This window comes from Mus musculus, chromosome 2 (genome assembly GCF_000001635.26).
Source record: "Mus musculus strain C57BL/6J chromosome 2, GRCm38.p6 C57BL/6J".
Classification (NCBI taxonomy): domain Eukaryota; kingdom Metazoa; phylum Chordata; class Mammalia; order Rodentia; family Muridae; genus Mus; species Mus musculus.
The window spans coordinates 153,505,928-153,530,794 of NC_000068.7; the positions used below are offsets into that span (position 1 = coordinate 153,505,928).

Here is a 24,867-nt window from a genome sequence, read left to right on the forward strand (position 1 = left end):
CAGTGTCAGATGTATAATTATTTGGCAAGCCATCTACTACACAAAGCAGAACACCTCCCAAGCCTGCTCCAGGAAGTGGGGTCATCCCTTCACCACAGATGGGACTCCTGGCAACTACCCTGCAGTCCTGGCCCACTCTGGTGTGTATGGAGGTGTATGAAGGGACTGAGGGCATGAAAAGTCCCAGGTACCCCAGCAATTTGGATATGACTCTTGGTGATGTCACCAAAGTAGTACCCTCATTTTACTGATGGAGAAACTGAGGAGCTAAAGGGACCAGTAATCAAGGTTACACAGAGACACCCCAGCCCATCATTCTGCACTGTCCATCCTCCATGGCATTCATCTGCACTCAAGCCCTCCCTGAACCCTAAAGAAGCCACATAGACAGGTGGAGGCTCCAATTGGTTCTGACCCCTTCTTCAGCCGATGAGGCAGAGGGTCAGTGCTAGACCTGGCCAGGCCTCCACCGCTTCAGGATGAAGTCTGGGCTTTGTCCTCAGAGAACCACAGAAGGGTTTTCAGCTAGGCACTGCTGTGGTCTGATTTATATCTCAGAAGATTGCTCTGGCTGCTAGTGGACCGGGGTTGGGAAGTGAAAGTGAGCCCGGTGGCTATAGGAGGCTCTGCTGCTGGGACCCAAGGCTGTGGGACCCAGGTCAGAACCAATGAACCAAGGAGGGCAAGTCAGCTGACTGCAAAGAGAAAGTGTGCTCCTCATCTCTAACCGGGTGGAGAGCAAAGCCAACGACATCTCAGAGCCACCTCAGGGGATTCAGTGGGCAGGACTACATTGTCACACTGGAGTCTGTCACACTGGAGTCTGCTACCTCCAAGAAGCCTTCCTGGGACTTCATGGTCAAGTCTGCAACCCTTCTGCTTCCCCATCAGGTTATCCCGGGTCATTGGTTCCAGATTTCCTCATCTGCATGAGTGTGAAGGTCCATTTGGCTCCAAATTCCAGTACTCAGCAAAGAACTTGGTACATAGTAGGACCACCTACAGCACCTTCTTTCTTCCTTCCCTCCCTCCCTTCCTTCCTTCTTTGTTCTTTCTTTGAGGCTGGGTCTCATTTTGCTCAAGCTGAACTAGAACTCACTCTGTAGACCAGGCTGGCTTTGAACTTGTGGCACTCAATGGGTTCTGCCTCCTGGGCGCTGGAATTACAGATATAAGCCACCACACCTGGCCTCTTCCCTCCCTTTTCCTTTTAGCCACAACATTCCCTGCTCTAGGTTTTCTTCTTCTGCCATCTTTAGCGCCCATCTGGAATGGTGACACACAGTAGGTAGATATTTCTTGAGTTGAAGTCTCCTCATGGCAAAGCTGTGACGCACAGTAGGAACTCAGCCCCACCAAGGGCAGAATCCAGGGCAGAAAAAACTGTAGTGATGCAGGGGACTTGCCTTTCCCTCTGCATGCTCTGACACTGACTGGATCTGAGCTTGTGCTTACGTAGCATGCATGTGCACAGGTGTACAGACAGACAGACAGACACGTGTATACACACACACACACACACACACACACACACACGGAGTCTAGAAAGGCAGCAGTAGCAGCCCCACAGCTGTTAAACAAAGCACCAAGCCAGGCATGCTAGCACTAGCTTGTAATCTTAGGAAGCTGAGACAGTCTGGGAGTTCAAGACCAGCCTGGGCTACATAGCAAGACCCTGTCTCAAAACCAACCAAAAGAGCCGGGCGTGGTGGCGCTTTAATCCCAGCACTCGGGAGGCAGAGGCTGGGGGATTTCTGAGTTCGAGGCCAGCCTGGTCTACAAAGTGAGTTCCAGGACAGCCAGGGATACACAGAGAAACCCTGTATCAAAAACCAAAAACAGGGGCTGGTGAGATGGCTCAGCGGTTAAGAGCACTGACTGCTCTTCCAAAGGTCCTGAGTTCAAATCCCAGCAACCACATGGTGGCTCACAACCATCTGTAATGAGATCTGATGCCCTCTTCTGGGTGTCTGAAGACAACTACAGTGTACTTACATATAATAAATAAACAAGTTTAAAAAAAAAACAAAAAAACAAAAACAAACAAACAGACCTTGGCCTGTATATGGCCCAGTTCCACAGCTTGCCCTCTATCGTGACACCTACTTGGTACCGACATACACCTGTATTTGGCCCCAGAAGGACAAGGTGATTTTAGCCTTCCTTTACCAGAGTGGGCCAGGCTGTCCCAGGGGGCCACTGCCAGTCCAGGCCTGCCCAGGCCTTGCTGCCCACATGGCCTCCCAGAGCAGCCAGGAGACAGGCAGCCTGCCCTGCCCTAGGGGACCCAGCCTCTCTTGACTGCAGGATCCAGACAAAAGCCAGTGGTATGCCAGGCCCCCTGGCCCCTGGGCCACCTCCTTCCTCTCCTCTCTTCTCTCTAGGGCACAGCAGAGGTTATTTCCACAAAGGAGGTGAAGGGAGTGGGGAGACCTGAGGCTGGGCAGAAGGGCAAAGGCTGGAGCGGGGTGGGGGTGGGGGGAGATGACTGAGCAAGCTAATGGGGTGGGGGGTGGGGAGCAGTGCAATCCTGCAGGGTGAGGTGGCTCGGGCACAAGGGTGGGGAGACTGGCAAGCACAGCCTGGCAGGTCCCAGGTGGGCACCCAGTGTGCAGCAACTGAGGTCTGCTGAATGACCATTTTGGATCCGGAGTGCTGCCAGGGTGGAGCCCAGCTGTGCAGACTCTAATCCTGCCAGCTCTATGTGGGCTTCAAATCCATACTGAGAGGACAGGGCACCCACAGATCATCTCCCCAGCTGAGTCAGGAGAAAAACCCAGGCTCACAGTGACTTGCCTAAGGGCCTCCACTTAAAAGCAGGGCATACACAGCCTCTGGCCACAATGGATGCTTCGTTTCCCCACCCACTTCCATCCCAGTCTTTTTCCCCCATCCAGAGCCATGGTCTTGCTATGTAACCCAGACTCACAACCTCACGGTCCTCCTGCCTTACTCTCCCAACCACTAGGGTGACAGGTGTGTGCCACCATGCCCAGTACCACCATCTCGTTATAAGCAATTAATAATAAGGACGAAACACTTGTATTTATAGGATACTCACTCTATCTTGGACACTGGGGCTAGGGTATTGCCTATCAATCATCTAACAACCCTACAAGGTAAGAACCATCACACCCCCTTTACAGATGAAGAAACTGAGGCCCTGCAAGATTGGGGAACACACCAAAGAACAAACAGCCAAAGCATGGGCTGGAGCCAGCTTGTGAGCAACCAACCTATCTGTCCCACAGGCTGTGGAACTGAGAGGAAGCTCTGCCCCAGTACCTGAGCATGCTTGGCCAGCAATGGCTAGGCCACACCGCGCTTTCTCACACAACCCCTGACAGAGGGCCTCTCGTGCACAGCACGGCTGAGCTTGGGGGCCATGGGCTGTGTGCCTGGGCTGCAGGCCGGCAGCCCCAGCTCCCTCGCCGGCAGAGCTTCGGCATGACGGATGTGCCCGCCGCCGCGGGGAGCCCAGGGTAGAGCAGTTGCCTGGAAACAGACTGCTCTCTCGGCCCACACTCAGACCTTTGTCACCATCTCAAGGACCTTTTTTTTTCCCTCCTCCTCCTTTCTCACTGGAGCCAGACCCTGTGGTGCAGGTAAGAAACTGCAGCCAATGCCACCAGCAGCCCCCAGTCACTGGGGATCTTGGGAACCCACGGCCCCAAGAGGGAAAGAGAGAGGAGATTCTGGGAGAGACAGAGGAGAGTGGGAGGCCCAGCCTGGCTGTGAAAAATTCTGCTGGGACACTTCTCTCCCTGACTTTATCACCACCCCCCATCACTACACACTCCCAAACCCCGCAGGCTGCCCTGAAGAAGCCTGAGCCTAGTCCTTTCTCCTACTGGAAGCCTAAAGGGTGGGGCCCAAGGATCTACCCAGGGCCAGGCCTCCCAGAGCTGGGGACAGGTGCAGAGCCCTAGCATGAAGACACTAATTGGCTCTTGGGCTGGTGGGCCTTGAGAGGGGATTAACTGGGCCCTAGGGAAAAGCCTGGGGGTTGGGCCACGCCCAGCCAAGCTTGAGGAGGAGAGAGACTACCGAAGGGTGAACAGCAAGGATCTTGGGGGCAGAATAGACTAGGTTCAAATTGCAGGTATCTCTCCTGAGCAAGTCCATTTCTTTGTGCCTCAGTTTCCTCTTCAGTGAGTGCCATAGGACTACTGGTACAGGCATGTCACAAAGACAATATTCTAGTCCCCAAACACTCAGGGAGATAGGAGACCCACGCCCACTCATCAGATAAAAACAGAAACTGAGGTGAGGCAACCTCAGGCACGCTTTGCCCAGGCCATACACCAGGGAAGAGGACGGTGAGCGTGCCCCTCTCTATGTTCTTTGCTAGCGGGACTATGTGCCCACTCTAAAATCCAAATGCCAAGCCATGTGCCCTGAGCCTTCTGTGCCTCTCCGATGCCAAGATAAAGCAGACTAATGGCTGGAGATCTGGCTCACAGGCTGAACGTTTGCCTCACAGGCAGGGGGACCTGGGTTCCATCCCTAGCAGCAGAACCCTGGTTTGTGGGTGCTTCAAGATCTCCCCACACCCTGCTGGGGACAGCCACCCACTGCTTAGCTTCTTCTGAGGTTCGTCCTTCCAGAAAGTCTTTCCAACCCAGTTCTCCACAGGTCAGGCTGGGGACTCCCTCATCTATGCCTGAGACAGCTTCCAGAAGCTTCTAGGCAGGCCATTGGGGAGAGCCAGTCTGGCTTGGCTTCAGGGGTGACAGGCAGGCCCCATCTCCTTGTCTAGACCCTCATTTATCTTCACAATGTCCAGGCTGGTACACTCTGCCCTGTGTGCCCAACATCACCCAGCCCTGGGCCCTGCACACAGCCATCACCTGAACCTCTATCTACTCCCCTGCTCCTGAGGCACCCTCCCATCTTCCCCAACAAGGCTGAGGGTCTCCCATTAGGTACAGGTCAGACCCCCTCCTAGGCCTTTCCACGCATCCTTGGTGCCATGGAGGGGTGGCCTTGCCATCAACTCTTCCCGAAAGAGTTCTGGTCCTGCCCTCACTCAACATCAGTCAGACCTTATTCCCGGTACATGGCCATACACATCTCTAGGAGTAGAGAAAGCCTGGTCTTACAGAAACCAAGCCTTTCTATTGCCTCAGGGACGGAGGCTAACTAGGCTTTTCTTTCTGCCCATGCCACCAACATGCCATGGCCAGGGCCCGAGGGCTGTCACTGGGCTGGCATTCCTTGTGATCCTACACTGAAGTTAAACCAAGCCCAAGGCAATGTCAGCGGCATCAATAAAGCAGCAGTAATAATATATGCCATTAGGCTTTTAATTTCAGCACTTGGGAGGTGGAGGCAGGTGACGGGAATCTCTGAATTCGAAACAAGCTTGGTCTACAAAGCAAGTTCCAGGACAGCTAGGACTACACAGAGAAACCTTGGCTTGGGAAACAAACAAACAAACAAACAAACAAAAACCAAAAATAATAATCTGCCATTATTTAGGTGCCAGACTCACTCCCCAACTTCACATAATCTCAACATTAAGAACAGGGACATTTACCAGAGAGGCAAAATGACTTATCTAAGGTCACACAGCCCAAAAGCCAGAGCAACAGGATTCAAGCCCCAGGATAGGAAAGCTGTGCTCCTCTGGGACCCGGGGTCACTTGGCCTCTGCAAACTAAAGCCAACTCCCATGCTTTGGTAGCCCCAGTTCTGACCGCCAGGCCCCATGCTTGTCTCGGGTGGCCGCCCACTAATTAGCCAGGTGGCTTCAGCAGAGCAATTCTCCCAGGAAAGGCAGAGCTAGGAGCAAGAAAGGTAATTGCTAATTTGCAGGAGAGGAGACAAAGGGGACAAAGGCGCCCTTGGTGCGGCTAGCTTCCCATCCACAAGGACCTGTCACCAGCCAGGCCCAGCAGCATCTGCACACAGCTCCAGTTAGGGCTGGGTCACCTGACCACACCTGGGGGGGGGGGACCATGGAAACAGGCACCTCCCACTATGTCCACCAGTTCTCCCTCTCTGGACCTGCTGCTCACTGAGTAGCTGTTGCTCTCAGCCCATGTCAGGTGAGAAACTGAGGTAGGAGAGACAATGGGGATGGACCAAAGCCCCAGCTTGGAAACCAAGAAACCAGATTAGAATTCGGCCAGCTCCCTCCCTCTGTGCTGTTCACTGTTCACGTGCGCCCGGCTTGTGCCTCCCGCCCTGCAGCTGCCCACATGAGGGCAGGAGCTACAGAATACGAAAGGGGGGGGGGGGTGGGGAGGGTGGCTCACACCAATAACCTCAGCCCTCAAGGGACTACAGAGGGTGGCAAGCTAGACACTGGCACCCCCCTCCCCCGCACAGCACCCCGCACGTGTTCCTAGGGTTCTCAGCTCTGCTTCTCACGTTTAAGATAAACTCCTCGCTCTGTGAGCCTCTGTTTCTTCATCTATTAACATGGGTCCAGAAAATGGAGTTCCTGGTGAGCCAGGGAAAGGATGTCTGGATCCTTCAAGGGGTAAACTAAAAGCAGGCTCTCTAGCTTCTCTCTCCCAGGAGTGGGACGGTCTGGTATCCTCTACAAGTCCGGTACACAGCTGGGCTAGATCCAGTGGCCAGAAGCCAAATAATTTGAGGACCGAGGCTACAGTAACCAAGGAGTTGGGCTTTCTGGGCTGGATTTTGAATCAGGGGCTGGAAAGCCAGGTAGGTGGGCCAAGGGAGAAAGCAGTCCCCCTGCCAGCACCTGAGGGCTAGGGGTCAGGCAGACCTGCTCCAGGTCCTGGCTTCTCTGCCTTGAACAGGTGTGTCCCTTCAGAATATGAGCTACCTTGGCTGTGATGTCCCCTAGTGTAGCTGCCCTGAAATTCGGACACACTGATGGGGCAGCTATCGAGGGGGGCACTATGGCAAGACAGTCTGGAGACCCTGCCCTCCATTCCCTGGATGGGCACCAGGCCAAGCAGACAGTCACATGAAGCACTCCTTCCTCTTGTCCCAGACCTGCCCCACCCCCACGCCCCTGTGGCCTGCCTTTCTCCCAGCTCTGGCCTTTCACCAGCACCACACCACAGCCCTCCTGACCATGCCTTGCAAAACCTGCTCTGGACCACAAATCTGAGTGGCTGTTACTAGGGGAGGGCGCGGGGGGTGGGGGGGAGGATGTCATATGCTGCTGGCTTATATGTGCCAAGTAGACCTGCGCACTCTTGGCCACAGACAAGCATCCAAGAGGCCCCAAGCATCACGAAGCTCCTGGAGCCAAGAGACCTTGGTGTTTGAATCCATCTGTCCTGCTGCTGCTCACTATGGCCGCAGGTAGCTCAGGTGTGTACTCCGGGATCCGGTGGAGCCATTATTTCTTGCCCCCTCTTCTTCATAGGACTCTTAAAGACTCACGTAAATAGACAAGCTTGCAAAATAGGAGAACAATTTGAATCCTGCAGAAGATCGGCCTCTAGTTTTAAACACTGACTGAGCACACTCTGCCACTAGGGCCATGGCTGGACTCCCGCATGCCTTCTGGAGGATTCTCTGATCTCATTGCTATAGGCATCCTGTCCCCATGAAGAACACTGAATTTGTCTAAGGTCACACTGAAGATCACCCATAGTTCAGATCCAGGAACCAGGCAGGCAAGAGTCACTCCAGTGAGCCGTCAAGGTGGCTGCATTGTGCCTCCGAGTCACTGTAAGTCATAAAACCTACTCTAAGAGTCGAAGAGGGGCTGGAGAGATGGCTCAGCAGTTGAGAGCAGTGGCTGCTCTTCCAGAGGTCCTGAATTCCGTTCCCAGCAACCACATGGCGGCTTACAACCATCTCTAATGGGATCCGAAGCCCTCTTCTGGTGCGTCTGAAGACCATGACAGCGTACGCACATACATAAAATAAAATCTTAAAATTGAAGAACCAGTCAGCAAGGCCCCTCCCTGCCTGACTCCATTAGGAATCTGGTACATAAATCATTTTGGCTGGTCATAGTGGCTCACATTTAATCCTAGCACTTGAGAGGTAGAGGTAAGCAGACCTCTGTGAGTTCGAGGCCAGCCTTAGTCTACATAGTGAGATCCAAGACAGCCAGGGCTACATAGTGAAACACTCTCTCAAAAACCCTAAACAAACAGACAAACAGATGTTCTTTTAATTCCCAAACACACAGGCAACAAGAGTTAGGTTTCCTCACTGTTGCTCAAACTCATGAACACCCCCTGCCTCAGAGCCCTGTGCTCACTCTTCCTTCTCTCTGGAAGGCTTTCACACAAGACACCTACACAGCTTTTGGCATCCTTCAGGGTCTTGGTCAACTGCCATTATGGGACACCTTCCCTACACTCTTAAAAACTCCCTCTGCTCCACACTCGCTCTCTGGCATTCGCCAGCCCCTGACAAGCCAGGGACTCTCCCTGTTTACTGGGCCATCATCCCTGCCGAGTGACAGTTCTCTGGTGGCAAGGATTTCCTTTTGCTTTTCATTTTTATTAATTTGCTTATTTGGGGATTGGGGGTGGGGGTGGGGGTGGAGAGGTGGCGATAGGGAGGCCCGCATGCCAGGGTGACCACTTCCAGGAGTCAGTCCTCTCCATACACCATGCGAGTCCCAGAGATCAGGCAGCAAGCACCTTTACCTGTGGAGCCATGTCGTCAGCCCCTAGGGACTGTCCTTTTCACTTCCACTGCATAGTACCTGGTACAGAGCAGACACACTGCAAAGGCTTGGACAAGTGAGTATGGCGTGGGAATGGGGGATGACCCAGGACACTGAGGAAGCATAGAAGCCACCTTCATATCCTGGCCTTCTGCCTCTAGACCAGTCTCTTCCTTTCACTGACAAGGGATCAGCATGGATCTGCAAGCACAGGGAGCACAGGCCTGGGTGCCTCCCTTCCTGAGAACAGTACCCCCTGCAGAGGGCCCTAGCCTCTGCCAGCCACGCCCACTCCAAATCCCAGAGTGGGTGAAAAGACAGAATCTTCTCTTCTCTGCCTCCTGAGTTGCGAGGTGAGACCCACCCACCCCACCCCCCCTTGAGAAGCCATCACCTGTGGATAGGGACTTTCTCGGGTGGCCTCACAGAGGGTGGCTCTGCCCCCTCAGACAAGGTGCTATAGGGAAGACAAGCAGACACAAAGCCTGCTGGGACAGGTCAGCCTTAGCCCCCTTCCCCCTCTGTGCTGGTCCCAGAAAGCAAGAACGGGGCCTGAGGAGACCAAGGAGGTGGCCGCGTGCTGCAAATGGCAAAGGGCCATAGCTGAAGTGGCTGCTGGTCAAGCAGCCTGCCTGAGCTCACTTCCGGCTCACGGGGGCCTTGGCAAGTTGTGTAAGAGCTCCAGGCCATGCAGGACTGGTGCAGGAGGCAATGTACAAATGCACAGGAAACGCTTAGGGCAGACGGTCCCATGAGCACTCGCTGAACTGTGAGCTGACCCACTCCTATAGTCCTGTCATCGCCACCATGGCTTGCAGGTATAAGCTACCAACCCATTATCACCACCACCACCATGACTGTCTCATCATCGCTAGTGCCCTCATTACAACCACCATTACTACCATTATAACTACCTCCTTATCACCACCATCATCATCACCAGCACCACCATCAGCAGTATCACTATTACCATTCCCCACTATGATCATCACCACCACCAGCATAAGCATCACCCATCAGCACCAGCATATCACAACCACTATCATCACCATCATCATAGCCATCGGCATTATCACTATACTCCATCACCATCAACATTACCACCAAGGGAAGGGACAAGAATCAGGGTGAGGTGGCAGCAAAGGCCCTTCACTCCTCACACCCTCAGAGTTCTACTTCCCAGAGTAGCCAGATAGGGGGCAGCCGGTTGGCACTGGAGATTGTTGGCAGAAGTGGCCACGGGGCTGGCACCATCAGGACAGGACTGGCTGCCAGTTCCCCAGCCTTAGCCTTCATATTCTTGGAGGTAGGATGTCATGTCTGTGCAGTGCCCACCCCTTACTCCCATGCCCTGGTGGAATAACTGAGCAGGTCCTGCTGCCGGGCGGTGAATGGGTGACCCAGCCCTCCTCAGGTCTTCGTTGGATGCTTCCAGGGTGTGTTCTGAGACAGTGCCGTGCGATTCACTCAGACTGCCTCACCCTCACCTCCCAAAGACTGGATTCGTATGTGGGGCCTTGCCCAGCAGCCCTGTGACACTTGCTGGTGACTTCTGTGTTAGCCTTTGTTCTTTTAAAAAAATAACTGCAGCTGCTGCAGAATGAAGAGCCATGAGCAGGGTCCTGGGATGCAAGTCCTTGCCTGCATCCCACTGCTGTGCACAGAAACTTCTGCCGCCAGGCTCTGCTGCACAGAGGAGGGAACAGAGGAGCAGGCTGGCTCCTTCATCCCCACCTTTGCCCACCACTCACACTGGCAGGGTTCTCGGCGCTGCTGGGATCCACAAGAGGCTATAGCATTCCAGGCTCAGCTGCAAATCCTCCTGAGGGCAGGGGCCTGCCAGCTAGGTCCTCAGTGAACAACCCCAGCCCTCCATCATACCCGAGGCACGGCCTCAGCTCCCCACATTGACCTCTCTTCTCAGGAGCCCAGGGCCAGAGTTGCACAGGTTTTCCAAAAATCACAAGGTTGAGGAGATGCAGGAAAGGCTGTGCCTCACCGGGGCCTCACCACAGATCTTTCCTTGGCCCCCTCCCCTCCTGTATCCATCATCACCTAAAGAACTCTGTCTAGAGGCAGAGGATCTGCTCACAAGCCCCGGATGAAGCGGTGTGGTCCTGGGGCCCAACAGCATCCAGTAAACCCCTCTATAGAGCTCTGCCCCAAGATCTGGAGCTGTGGGGCTGAACTCAAGCTGACCTCCCCAGTAGGGGGAGGGAGTGGGGCATAAAAATGGAGCTTTGGGACCTGAGAGGGGAATCTCAGCAAACATTGAAACTTACATGTGAAGTGTGAACAGCTATGCACACACAACAATGAAGACCACCAGCAGCAGTGGTGGCCAAGACGGTGGCAGCGACAGCAGCAGCCAGACCCCCATCACATGCCCAAGGTGAAGCCTTCTACCCTCACTGAAACAGGCCCTGTAATTACCCCACAACGTTCAGATGCAGAAACTGAAACAGAGAAGTTAAGCAAGCTGCCCACGCCACACAGCAAGTAGAAGGTAGACTCAAGATCTAAACTTGGCAGCCTGGCTCCAGAGTCCAAAGGACACACAATCACTGAAGGACTGGAGAGCCTGGGCAGGGGCAGGAGCTGGCCACTGGGGGTTGCTGCTGCGTTACTGTTGCCTTAAAGCAAGCACACACACTTTCCCTGTAAGCAAGCCTCTCCCAAGCACCTGTGTGCACAGGGCCCCAGTTCTCCGGGAAACCCCAGCCCCTCCTTCCCCAGTTCCAGAATCAGAGGCTCACAACAATTTCCCCTGATCCCTCCCTTACTCCATGGCACCCTCTCCCCCACCCTGAGCTCCTGTACCATCCAGACCATATGGGTCTCCTCTTGGAGCTGCAGGCAGCCCAGTGACTAGACTGAAATTGCATCTCCTTCTGCCACACCACTGTAAAGGACAGAGCCTCCTCCCCTTAGAGCTGGTACCACCTTCCCCCACTGGGCTGATGTGGAGCAACAATGTGACCTAGAGTTAGCAATCTGCCCTTTAAATTCACAGGACCCTGCTCCTCTTTGCAAGAGTCACTGTCCAAGCCTACATAACAATCCTGGGGCCCCTTGGGTATCAGTCCAGCTGTCTGTCAAAGGATAGGTGACATGGGGAGCCAAAGCCAGATGCATCATATGGTCCCCAGTCCCTGCTCTGTCTCTTACAGCTGTGCAGCCTTGGCACATGGACTTAAGCTCTCTGGGCCTGACTCTATCAGCAGTATGAGGATAAGAAAGACAGATGGAAGCCGGGCATAGTGGCGCACGCCTTTAATCCCAGCACTTGGGAGGCAGAGGCAGGCAGCTTTCTGAGTTCGAGGCCAGCCTGGTCTACAAAGTGAGTTCCAGGACAGCCAAGGCTACACAGAGAAACCCTGTCTCAAAAAAACAACAACAACAAAAAGAAAGAAAGAAAGAAAGAAAGAAAGAAAGACAGACAGACAGACGGACAGTTACAAGAGGCTGAGCACACCTAGTCTCTGGCACAGGCCTTGGCACTTCCCAGGTACTCAACAAACAAACTGTGCCAACGCTTACCACTGTTCCTATTCGGCAAGTATGCAGGGGGCACTGACTCAATGTACCCCTAACCATCCCTGTAACCCCAGACAGCGTTAACATCACTCTTCCATTTTGCAGATGTAGAAAGGGAGACCTGAAAAAGTTGTTTATAAGATTTTACATCTAGTAAGGGAACAGGATTTGAATCTAGAAGACCCCAGACTCCAGGGAGCATACACACAGCTCTGCCTGTCTGTCTGTCTGAGACACAGTTTCTCTGTGTAGCCCTGGCTGTCCTGGAACTAAGAAATCTGCCCACTTCTGTCCCCCAAGTGCTAGGATTCAATGTGTGTGCCCCCAGGTCAGGGATACACACAGGTCTTAATGGGCAGCCTGGATTCCAGGATGATGTCTGGTTCTTCCTCCTACCTCCTGAGAGACACCTTCCAACCAGCTCACCTCCTACAACTCCGTACCTAGGAACCAGGTCCCAATCAACCCTGGAGGCTGATGTCCTCTTCCTAGTAGCCCCTCCCTGCCATGCCCAAGTCCCTGCACCCCCTCCACCCCTCACTCTCTCCCACCTTGGCCCGCTGCTTTGTCTTTGACCCTCAATCCCAGAGTCCCTTGCAGCTGCTGCTTACCACAGGACAGGCACAGCAGAGAACAGCTCTTAATTCCAGGGCTGAGAACTTTGCTTGGAGTCTCCCCTACTTCCCAGAGCTTCAACACAGGCAAGACCACTGGACTCACAGAACAGAAAATCAGCTTGAAGGGAGGCAGGGACTTTCTCAAGGTCACTGAATGAGTGCTAGTTAAGAACTCAGCCAGAGGCTGGCCACTGAGCCCAGAGGCCCAGAGGTCTGTGGGCAGGGCTGCGGCTCAGCTGCTCACTGGTCAGTCCACCAGAGCCCTGACAGCAGCTTCCTGTTACATGGCCATCACCCTGGGGTAGATGCTCTATACCCTAACCTAGAACTTACAAAGGGCCTGGGTTCGGTTCTCAGCACCCACATGACACAGCCCACAAACACTTGCAACTCCAACTTGAGCAAATTCAGCACTCTAATCTCCCTGGGCACCTGCACACGTATGATGCATATAAACTCACACAGGCACACAAACACACAGATCAATATGTTGTGGTGCTGGGAATGGAACTTAGGACCTTGTTCATGCTAAGTAAGAGCAAGACCACTGTGCTACACTAGCCAATCCCATCATTCCATGCGATAAATGAGAGGATGCCCTCAAGACTGCCGGGTAGCAAATGCCAGAGCCCCCTACCTCAGATCAGCCCCTGCCTCCAGCTCCGCACTGCTCTACCTCCACGAAGAAAGCATCAGCGTCAACCTGAAGGCTTGCGAGTGCAGCAGGCACGGGTCTTGGGTTCTAACAACATCACCAAAACAAAACCACCCATAAACGCCCCCCCCCCACTCCCGCAGCCCCTCAACCCAGGGTTTCAGAGAAGCTCCAGGTTTGACTTCTCCCATCCAGCTTCTCCCGCTGCCTCAAAGAGGTGTCACCAGAGCTAGACAGTGGCCTGACTTTAGGATCTTTGCAGGATCCCCCCCTCTCCCACCGCCCCCCATGCCTGAGATGTGGCCACAGCACCTACTCTAACCATCCTAGCAACTTTCCCACCTACCCACAGGGTACAGACTTTGTCAGTACAAAAGGCCAGGATCAGAGCAGACACTGACACACACTGTGTGACACAGACAGTCACACAGTCACTAGTGGGGTTGTAAAGTCAGGTCTGCCATTGGTCCTGTCATCCTCTGGTCTTCCCTATAGCTTCTCTGGCCTAATCGTGAGCACCGTGAGCCTGTGCAGATCCCTTCACACCCCCATGACAATGTCAACCTCTCAACGTAACTCAATTTTCTCCTCAACCCTAAGGAACCGCCATTAGACTCATTTTTCTGATGAAGAAACAGAAGTTGCTACCTAGCTGGGTGCTCAGCACTGGCTGTGCCTTGGTTTGCTAACCTGCAGAATGGGGTCATAACAGCCTCTCAAGGTGGCTAACGACTGCACAAGACTGGGGAAGCTCGGGCCCATGGACAGACCCCAGATGAGGCCCTGGATCTAGTGCGTTCTTGTCCACCCCTCACACCCTACAGGCCTGGCCTGATGAGGAAAGGCGCCATGTCTGTTGGAACATTTGCTGGGCCCTCAGATGCTGAGAAACGCTGAGTCATCCACCCTAGTGAGCGGAGGCCTCCCAGGAGCGGAGGATGGCCGTCCCCACTCAGCAGGAAGGTTCCAGGCTAGCAGGGTTCCTGTGCACATGGCAGCTCCTGAGCTGGCCCACTGAGTCCTGAGTCACTGGGGCTTCCCGCTGGCCTCCCTCAGCTACCACAGGGTTTGTGGACACTTAGATACCACTCACCAGAGTCTGTTCAAGACCCCCTACCCCTCTACCCCCACCCCATCCCACCCCCTACAGCCGCATCCAGAGCCTCCCGTGCCTCCATTATTTCCTAGGTATTTTCTTTCCATCCCCACACGCCACTCAACCTCAGCTGCTCTCATCTCCTACAAGGTGAGTCCCTAAGGCCTGCAAACTCCCATGGCTGCTTCTCTGACTGAATCCCTCTCCCTCCTTTTCCAGAGCCCACAACCCCAGCTTCTAAATCAACCTAACTTTACCGCTTACTCGGCTGCCCTGCAGGTGCCTTGCTCCCCAGAGTGCATTTCCAGGTCCTTCTTCAACTGGCCCATCCAGGTTCCCCCATTACAGTCTTCAGGACTCTGAGGCCGTTCTGGTCTCAGCAGACTAAATCAGCTGCTATCCCCAGCCATGGGGAAAGCCAGCCAGATTCCATCCCGCAAAGTCCTCATCAACCTGGTCCACCTGGCCACTGAGCCAACCTCTTTATCTCTTCTCTCACTGAAAGATACTTTGGGTACCTTAAGGCCTAGGTCAGAGGTCAGTTCTCCGAGGACTTTCCAGACATTCATGGGTTGAAGATTGGGAATGGCTCTGGGGCCTCTGGGGCCCTGAAGTGCAGGACTGGACAGACAGTTCTCAGAACCCTACTCAGAGGGAAGCATAAATAACCCTTCCTTGCAGGGAAACGCCCTCCCTCAGGAGCAGGGGCTATTCCAGGCCATTAGGATGCAAAGTAAACCAAATACACAGAGCCCTGCTAAAGCTGTCACCTTGAGGGAGAACACTGAAGCAGTACTGTCTACCCCAGCAGATAAGGGTGACAGGAAGATCGAGAGATGGGGACAGCATCCAAGAGACCTCAAGGAGGTCTCTGTGAAAAGGTGACATTTAGCAAAGATTGTAAGAAGACCGAGCTTGCCAGTCACACAGAATCCTGGGGTCAAGGCGGGTGGTTGGGGTTAGCCAGTGCAAGGGCCCTGGGGTCTACTGCACTTGCAAAATAGCAGAAGCCAGCAGGGTGTGGCCAGATGGATAAGGAAGAATGAAAAGCTATAAAGACAGCAGGCACAAGGGCAGTAGGTAGCTAGCCAGACACACGGGGCTCTGGGACTTCCACCCTTAGGTTGAGTGAGGTGGGGTTTTGTGGTTTGTTTCTGAGCTGAATCTCACTATATTGCCCAGGTTGTGTTTAAGCTGTCCTTCTTCTGAATGCTGAGGGTCACATTACGGGTATGTGCCAATAAGTCCAGGAAGAAGGTAAAAGTCCTGGAGGGCTCTGAACAGAACGATAGAACCTGGCTTTTGCTTTTCTCGAAGTCTCCTCTGGGTGTATGAATGAGGAAGAGATCCTCTGGCCAGAGTGGAGGTGGGAGCCAGTAGTAAGCTGATGCCCCTCCAGGCTGGTCAGGGCTGGGGACGGGGAAGGAGGCACAGATGTGGTGGTGTGTGAGTTGCTGAAGACAGTACCAGGAGTTTTCAAATGAGACAAAGATAAGATGAAGAAGAAAAGGGTAAGGAGACAAAGATAAGATGAAGAGAAAAAACAAAAAGAAAAAAAAAACCACCACCAACAACAAAATCAAAACTAAACAAAACAAAAAAAACCCTTCCTAGATGTAATGTGGCTCAGAAAGACAGGGTACAGGAGCCAGATGTGACAGAGGGGCTGAGCAACAGGGGAGGAGAGGAGGGGGCACGACTTGGCTTTCACAACCAGATTTTTGCTCAGCTCTGGATTCTGCAGGACCACCAGTGGATTCCCTCTGTGCTGCCTCACTTTTCCTATCTGCATCAGAGGAGCCCCAGGTCCCCGGGGTTGGCCAAGAGAAGAGAAGACTGAGAGGTTGGTGACCTTGTCCTCCAGAGCCAAGCAGCTTCCCTCCAGCCTCCCAACCCCCTGAGGCTGCCCAGGCCAGGCCTGCAGCTGCAGCTGATCAGGACCAAGAGAAGGGGAAAGGGGAGGAGGGAGGGAGGGAGGGAGGGAGGATGGCATCTGCCTCCCTAGGCTGGGCCAGCAGGTGGAAGGGCTGATGGAGGTCTGGAAGCCTCAGAATGGCCCTCGGGCAAGGGCTCTGTAAGCCTGGGGTGGGCGGAGGCTGAGGACACTCTGCAGCTACCCTCCCACAGCTCAGACAGAGCCAGACAGAGCTCTGGCGCCTGAGCCCTGCTTGGGGGTTGGGGGGTGGGGGCGGGGACCCAGGAAGGGCTTCTGACCTCTCTAGTCCCAGGTTTCAGGGGGCACATTAATTAATTGGCACATGGTAGGGGCTTGGGTGACTGGGAGATCTTCTCAGACCCTGGCCTAATAGCTTAGTATGTGGTGGGTGGGGCACTCAACAGGACCTACCAGGTTGTGGTAAATCTCCCACATGGGAGCCTCCATCTTCCTTGCACCGAAGAGGGATACAAAGGAAGGGGCTTCACTCAGTTCCCGCCACGTTTGCCAGACTCCCGATGGCACAGCACAGAGATGCCTCCAACACAATCTCAAGGACCAAACCCTGGCAGCTGCCTACTGAGTGCCAGGGATGGGACGAGGCTGGATCTCCACCTCCACAGTCCTTTTGAGCATCCGTGACAGCTTTCATCACTGTCTCCATTTTCCAGATGAGAAGAGTAAGGCTCAGAGAGCTGAGGCAGAAGCTCACTTTCCCTACCACTTGCTGCCTGCCGCAGGCTCCATGTGCCTTGGGACGTGAACTTCACACCAGTCCCACAGGTGAGGATGGAACAGGGACGCAGCCCCTTGGCCCTGTGGCTGCAAAGCCTATGCCCCAGTCTCACCCAGTATCTAAGTGCGGTACTTACTCTAACAAGCCAGTGGCCACAACAGGCTGCAGCCTCGCTTCCTCCCACCCCTCTGCCTCCTTTGGCGCTCAGGGGCCAGGCCTGGTTTTCACACTAGCAGGGTGACCTTGAGCACATTCCTCAACCACCGTCCTCAAGGACAGCCGCCGCTTTCCCAGGTTGTCCAGGTCCTGTATCCTTTGCCTGATTTCCAGACAAGGAAACTGAGGATTGAAGACCCAGGCAGGGCACCTGGGAACCTGTAGGTACCACCGAGATCCTGTCCATGGGATCTAATCTACTCACGTCTAGTTCCTATTCACACCCTGTCCCAGAAGCCTCCATTCTGCCCTAGGAATTGGACTTTGAACCTGGGGGTGGGAGGGGGCTGTTAAGGCCTTATCCTCCAGTCACTCTCTTTTACTTCGAGTCAACTGGCCAACAGGGACACACCAGAGTCAGGATGGCCACTTGGGCTAGCCTGGCTATAATCACACACACACACACACACCACGAGCAGCATACCACCAGCCAGCCAGGGCTTTCCATCAGAACCTCACACACAGTCACACCATGGTCTGCCAGCGCAGCACCCCAGGTGCTCCCACATCTGCCAACACAGACGATCACAGCCGAAGACATCATAAGCATACTGCCTCCCTCCACCTGCATGCACCCGTACCCCGGCATACACACACACACTCCCGCCAGCATCCTCAGCCAACACGCTGATAGGCATACCCACGGAGCTGACGTGTGTATGTACACTGCGCACATATGTTCTAGCCCATGGTCCCACACTCATGTACAGTGTCATCAGTGGTATAATCTCTAAGATAAGAGCTGCCTCATTGAAGCCAAGGCTTGTCTGAAGCCGGCACCTTTTGTGCCCGAAAAGCCCTAGCCACAGGTCTCCACACTCCAACTGCTTCCAACCCACCCACCAGTGGCTCCCAGGAGCAGTTTCAAGGTCTGGCTTTCTGGACAGGAAGGTAGTGCCTCAGGTCACAAAGGAGAGGGCAGACTACTTAGTGGAGGAAGAAGAGTACACATTGTCCCCACCACAGAGGAGCAACCCAGAGCCAGAGAAGAAACCTCAGAAAGTCATGGCCTGGCACTCAGCATCCAAATGGCACTTAGCTCAAAAATGCCTCCCCTAGGTTCTAGGACCCTGTTACCCAAATTATGGATGCTTAATTAATAAAAAGGCTTCCTTCTGCCACTCCTGAGAAATCTAAATGGGGCCTGTACCAGACACCACTGTCAACTCTGTCCCCAAAGTCCCCGGAGACCCAGGGTAACAGAGACCTTTCTCCCCCAAGCTTTTCCCATTGTGTCCAGGAAAGCCCCAGACATCTTACATGGCACCAATCTACAGTACCAGACATCTTGACCAGAGGTATTCTTCTAAACAAATTCAGACTAAAATGTAAGGGCCTATCATGAAAGGCTTAGACATTTAAATTAAGTTAGGTAGCAGTATTCCTCAGAGTCAGAACAGAAATGTATATGTGTTAGTACCCAGTCCCAAGGCCCACCCACTCACTAGTATGGCCTAGGGAAATTTCCTAAGTTCCCTAAGCTTCAGTTTACGTCTCTGTCAGGTGATGATAATAGCAGTGTTGGCCTCTAAGCTGCTGTGAGATTTCCACAAGCTGAGGCAGCATCTCACTCAACACAGTGACAAGCACACAGTAGGCCTACTGAGAAACAGGTGCCACACGGGCTCTGGCCTTTAACCCCAGCACTAGACAGACATAATCAGACAGATCTCTGCAAGTTTGAAACCAACCTAGTCTATACAGAGTTCCAGTCTAGCCAGGGGCTACACAGTGAGACCATGTCTAAAAGAGGAAAAAAAAAAAGGAGGAGGAGGAGAAGGAAGAAGGAGGTAGGAGAGAGGGAGAGAGGGAAAGGGGGACGGGGAAGGGGGAGAGAGGGGGGCTAGGATGAAAAGGAAAGAACACTGAGGGAGGTAGGTATCCCACTGAAGGTCAAAGCCTGTTGTTACTCAGTGGAAGCCTGTTACAGTGTTACACTACAGCATTAGAGGCCCTTTCCCGCCCAGGCCAGTGGCCGCAGGTGCCAAAGGTTTACACAAAAGCTCTGGGGAGGAAGACTTCAGACTGTGAAAATGCTTTCCACTAAATGAACGTCATCTGCAAACTGGGAAAAGACCACCATTAGTCAATTTGGCCAGCGCAACACCTGGGGTCCAGCTCGCAGAAGCCTGGTGTTGACAGTGAAGTTGGGCAATCACCGAGGGGACCCTGGAGGAATAGGGCACTCATGGTGGGATCCAGAGCATGTGCTGGGCCCAGGAGAGGCCATGGTGGAACTCAGAGACCTGTGCCCCCGATCCTAACACTCCACCAATGGAGCTGCCTCTCCCTAGGGGCTTCAGCTTGTGTACTGGAAGTTGATGCTCTTGGGCTGAGACAATTTCTCTCCAAAGAACCTTGGGGCTCTCTTGACCTGGGAATTGGCAGCTGGCTCAGGGTCCTACCCCAGCCTAATCTGTGACCCTCCCAGGTCCCAAGGCCAGTCCCACTCAGAGGCCAGGTGAAAAGAAGAGGAGCGGGTCATGTGGCTGGAACAAAATCCGAGGGTCTTCCCTCCAAGGGGTTCACTTCCCCTGCTTTTGCCACCAATGTGGTCAAAGCCAGCCAAACACAAGAAAGAGTACCGCCTAACCAGGCTTTGCCCAGCCAGAGGCCCTGGCTAGCTCTTATCATAGAAAGATCTTATCCCCATGAGCACCAGTGAGGGACTCCGCCCTCTCTCAGTCTTCTGCCTGCACCTTCCACTTCCTGTGACAACCTGCACACTGAGACCAGCCTGCCTCCCCCAAGCTAGGCGGCCCTCCCGCGCCAAGCCCCACCCCCAAGTGGGCCCCAGCTGCAGGAGGCCCTGCTGAGTGTAATTCCCTGCGCCCTCCTCTCTGCCCTGGCCCGTCCGGACAGATTAAGCCTTTGTCACACACACACACCCAGAAAAGCTCAGGGCCAGATGGGACAGGACAAGTGTCAGATCATAGACCCGAAGCCCGAAGCTAGCCTGGAAGCTGGGAACCAGCCCTGACCACAGCTTCTCCTAGAACTGTAGGGGGAGGGGAGGGGACCTGAGGAGGTTAAGAAGGCACACAGGATGGTGACTCCTTGACTACGAAGCCATACTTGGGCTTATCTCTGGCTCCCCAATTCCCTGACATTTCCTGCCAGCCTTCCCTCTCTACATCACTTAGTTAGCTGTACCTGTCTTTCCCGCTAGTCAGGTGTCCCAGGAGAAGTTGCTCACCCACCCCAAACGCCCAGTGTAAACCTCAAAAGCCTGGGGACTACCCCCAAGGCCTGGAGACTCGGAATAAATGTCACAGACAAAGGTTTATGGCCCAATGACCTTCACAAAAACCTACAGAAGACAAAACTACAAAATCTCCACTGACACCAGAAGCAAGGGCAACTTCAACTCCATGTGCATGTCCGCACATGTGTGTGTGTGTGTGTGTGTGTGTGTGTGTGTGTGTGTGTGAGTAAAGGCTGAGAGATGACCTTTACATCTTTCAAAAAAGGTCCCATTCAGTCCCTCCTCGGAAGAGGCCGCGGCTGCCTCAGAATTCCCAGCAGGGTCTGCTTCTTAGACCAGCTAAAAGGAAAATGGACATGGAAAAATTATAACGGCACCCGAGGAAGAGACCTGGTGATGGGGCGGCAACGCTCTAGGCATCTCCAGTGGCTGGCTCTGGCTGGCTAGGCAAGTGGCAGGTAACTAACAGGTTCTCTGGGGACAGGCAGGCTAGGCAAGCCGGCATGGGGAACTGGAGGAACAGGCTGTCACAGGAGGGCATGCCTGTTGTGTTTGTCATCCCTCTGGCAGCCTGGGCAGGGAGGCCTGGGTCCCCGGTTCTCTGCCTCCCAGGCAGGTGGTCCCCTAGGGGAAGGTTTATTATTGGTCTTGGGGCCAGGGTGGAGGCTTGTCAGGTCCCTGCTGTAAAAGGCAAGCAAGGTAGACCGAGTGGGCTTCGGGAAAGATCTGAAGCTGCTAGCTAGCTCACCCAGGACCTGAGCCCAGGCCTAGCACCAGCTTCCGCAAGTGGATGGGAAGGGGTGTTCTGGCATTGGCAGCTGTGTGGAATAAAGGGATGGACAAACCATCTCATGATTCCCACACCCTAAGGAAGTGGGTGACCCACAGAAAGACAGCAAGCCAGGTGTGGGAGTTCCCCTGAACCCCAATAGTGGGTGGACTGGGGATCCTGCCTCAGTCTGAAAAGGAGTTGGGGAAAGACTCTAAGCTGCTGGGAAAGGTAGCCAGGAGAAAGATGAGGTGGGGACTGACCTGGAGAAGCCCTGAAGGCTTAAGGCAGGGATCTAGCTAACAGTCTGGTGGGTGGCTGCCCTAGGAAGAGCCACCTTGATTGGGGATGGGGGGGTGGACGGTCCTCGTGATGGGACGAACCAAGTGGAAGTCGCAAACTGGCAGGTGGGAAGGGGTGACAGCTCACCTGTCCTTAAGGGCAAATGGACAGTGATTTGGATGGGGGAGGATCCTTGATACATCGGAGCAGGGGACAATGACCCAGACTCCCTGGGTTTGAAGACGAGTGTCCATTTATTTGGGGTTCCGTAACCCACGCTGTAGGGACTCGGCCCACCCTCCCGCTCCGGGAAGCCGGCGGGCGCGCCCCTCGGCCCTGCCCCCTGTTACCCGGCCGGCCGGAGGCGGCAGCGGCGCAGATGGGCTGCTGGCGGCCGCAGCGGCAGCGGCGCGGTTATCAGCGCTCCTCGCAGATGGGCCGCCAGCCCTCTGCGCTCGCGGCTCCCACTCCCCGCGGCCTGCAGCCCCGTCCCCTGGGCGCGGGGGGGTGGGGGGAGGCGCCTCGGGCTCCACTCTGCCTCCTGCCTCCCTCCCTCGCGGTCCCCTCACCCCGCGGGCCCGGCCCGGGCGGCCGCCGGAGGGGGAGGGGACAAGTGCACTTTTCGTAACGACCGAATCAATTGTGTGTGAAGAGCCCGCTCCGGCCGGGGACAGGGCTGAGCGCGGGGCGGGCGCGCCGGACGGGGGAGGAGCGCGGAGGGGGGAGCGGGGGAACAGGGAGGAGGGAGGCCGGCGCGGGGCGGCCGGGCTCTAGTGCTCCGGCCGGGCGAGGCCAGGGAGGGGCGGCGGGGAGGAGAGCTAGGCTGGCCCGACCGGGCCGGGGACCGAACACACTACCCGAAGGTCTGGGCAACGGAAAGTTCAAAGCTCAGCAGCGCCCCGAGAGCAGCCGCCCCCCCCCAGCCCCCACCCTCTGCAGAACAATGAGGTCCCGGAGGGGGGAGCCGCGGGGCCCAAGCCTCACGCCCTCTCGGGGCGCCCCGAACCGAAGGGGATGCCCCCGCCCGGCCACTGGCCACCAGCCTCCTTTCCCGGGGCTGCGGTTACCCGCCCCCCTCCCCAGCGCCAACCGGGCCAGCCTGAGAGACGGGGGAGGGGAGGGGATGAATAGGTCATGCCGCCCCCGTCCCAGGGTGGGGGGAGCGCGGGGCCCGGGGGGCGGCGGGGACGCCCCACCCACCCTTGGGAGGCTGCTCCTGCGCCAGGCTGCGGCTCTGGCTGCCCCTCCCCGGGCCAGTGCCGGGTGGGGTCGGGGCGACAGTGCCAGGGCTAGCCCCCTCCCCTAGTGCGGGGAGGCCCAGTGGACTCCCCGTCCCGCCGCTGCCCCTGCCTCCCCACCCCCGCAGCACCACCCTACACACACACACATAGATACACGCGCGCGCGCACACACACACACACACACACACGCACACACACACCGCCCAGCCGGCCCGGGGGCGGGAGCGCGAGGCGCCCGGGACAGGCGGCCTCCGGGCGGGAGGGGGGGAGGCTGGAGCTCCGTAGCAGCCGCCTGCTGGCTGGGGGGAAAGGGGGAGGGGAGGGGACGAGAGGACAGAACACGCTGGGGTGAGCAGCCCGGGACAGCCCGCCCGTCACGGCCATGGCCCGATCAGCGGCGCAGAGGGGGCAGGGACGCCCCAAACCCCGAGCGCTGCCCGGGCGGGCCAGGGAGGGCTAGTGAGCAGGGACACGCACGCCCCGGGTGGGCTAGACACACGGACAACCCCAGAAACACACCATTCGGACACACATCCACACCCCCACCCCGCCCCCGCCCTCCCCAATCCCGGCCACGGGACTAGCCCGCGGCCGCCGCGCGCGCACTCACCGAGCCCGTCTTGACCGGCACATACACCACTTGGCCCATCTTGGGTTCCCGGCCGCTGCCCAGGCGGAAGCCCTTGGAGCGCACCCAGAACTGGAACTTGCCTTTCTCGCCCGCCGCCGGGCCGCTGCCCGCGCCGGTCCCGCCGCCACCCTGCAGGACCTCGGCGATCCGCTGGTATTTGCTGCGTGTCACTGTCTTGGTTTTAGCCGAGTCGCCGTAGGTGCGCAGGCACCAGTCCCGGAACTGGCGGCCCAGCTCCGAGTCCCCGGGGCTGCGCTCGCGCTCCCAGCCCCCGCGCAGCAGCAGCGTCGGCTTCGGCATCCTCCCGCCGCGCCCGGCGCCCTCGGGGGCGGGCCGGCCACCGGGCCGCCCGGTGCTGGAACTGGGCTGGGCTGGGCCGGGCTGGGCAGGGGCGCGCCGCGGCCCGGGCTGTCCCGCGGTGTGGCTCTGGCGCGGCTGCTGGATGGGCGCGGGCGGCGGCCGGACGCGCGGGGCTGCGGCGCGCTCTGTCCTGCTCGGGCGGCGGCGGCGGCGGCGGCGGCGTTGGCGGCGGCGGCTCCGACTCGCCTCCTGCTCCGCCTCCTCCTCCCCCCGGCCGGGATGCAGGAGAGATGGAGGCAGCTCCGGGCCCGGAGGTGCAGAGGGGGCGGGCCGCCCCGCGGGCGGCCAGGGGAGGCGGGAGGCGGGGAGCGGCCCCGGGCACGGGGAGCGAGACCGAGCCTGGGCGCGGGCGGCAGCGGTGGCTGTCAGCTTGCGCGGCTCATCCTGCTCCTGCTCTGGCTCCGGCTGGGGCTCCCGCTGCTGCTGCTCTTCCTCCTCCTCCTCCTCCTCCTCCCGCGCCCGCCTCCACCACGCCGCGGGATCCCACCTGTTAGAGCGGCGCAGGCTGCGCCGCCGCCCGCCCCCCTCCCTCCCGCGCCCGCGCGCCCAGCCCCGCCCGGCCCGGCCCCTGGGGGCGCGGGGGCTGCTGCACCCGCAGCGGCCGGGAGGGCAGCAGCGGCAGGCGCGCGGTACCCAGCTAGGGATCGTGTTCCATCCGGCTGGTTCGGCCCACAGCCTGGAAGGCCGCACTCTGTCGGGACGGGCTGACTGTCCCGCAGGCAGTAGGGCACAGATCATAGCCCAGACACTGGCGTCCCCAGCCTCCCCGATTGGGTCGTCTTAGCCGAGGTAGCCCAACCCTGGCGGTGTGGGACAGGCTCCTCTCCTCACTCCTGCAATTGGCCTGACCGCTCTGGTGTCAGTATGGGTGCCAGAATAGGAATGTTCCCCCGGGGGGGGGACCCCAAGCCACCACCCTTTGGACCCCCAAACTTTCTCTCCTTCCACCTCATCTGAATTCCCCCAAGATTG

The 24,867-nt window shown here is 56.6% G+C and overlaps 1 protein-coding gene across 3 annotated transcripts in view; it reads right to left on the reverse strand.

Annotated features, from left to right (window-relative positions):
- Nol4l (nucleolar protein 4-like) overlaps positions 1-24,312 on the reverse strand; it is a 122,779-nt gene extending 98,467 nt beyond the window's left edge. For 2 of the 3 annotated variants that reach the window (XR_001783139.2, XM_006499779.3), the window contains exon 1: positions 23,515-24,312. Coding sequence is in view for 2 of the 3 variants with exons in the window: in XM_006499779.3 (XP_006499842.2) it covers positions 23,515-23,835 (321 nt within the window). In the remaining variant the exon portion in view is untranslated. The remainder of the gene's footprint in view (positions 1-23,514) is intronic. The other variant, NM_001134300.2, reaches the window with a different exon arrangement.
- Between the last annotated feature and the right edge of the window lie 555 nt (positions 24,313-24,867).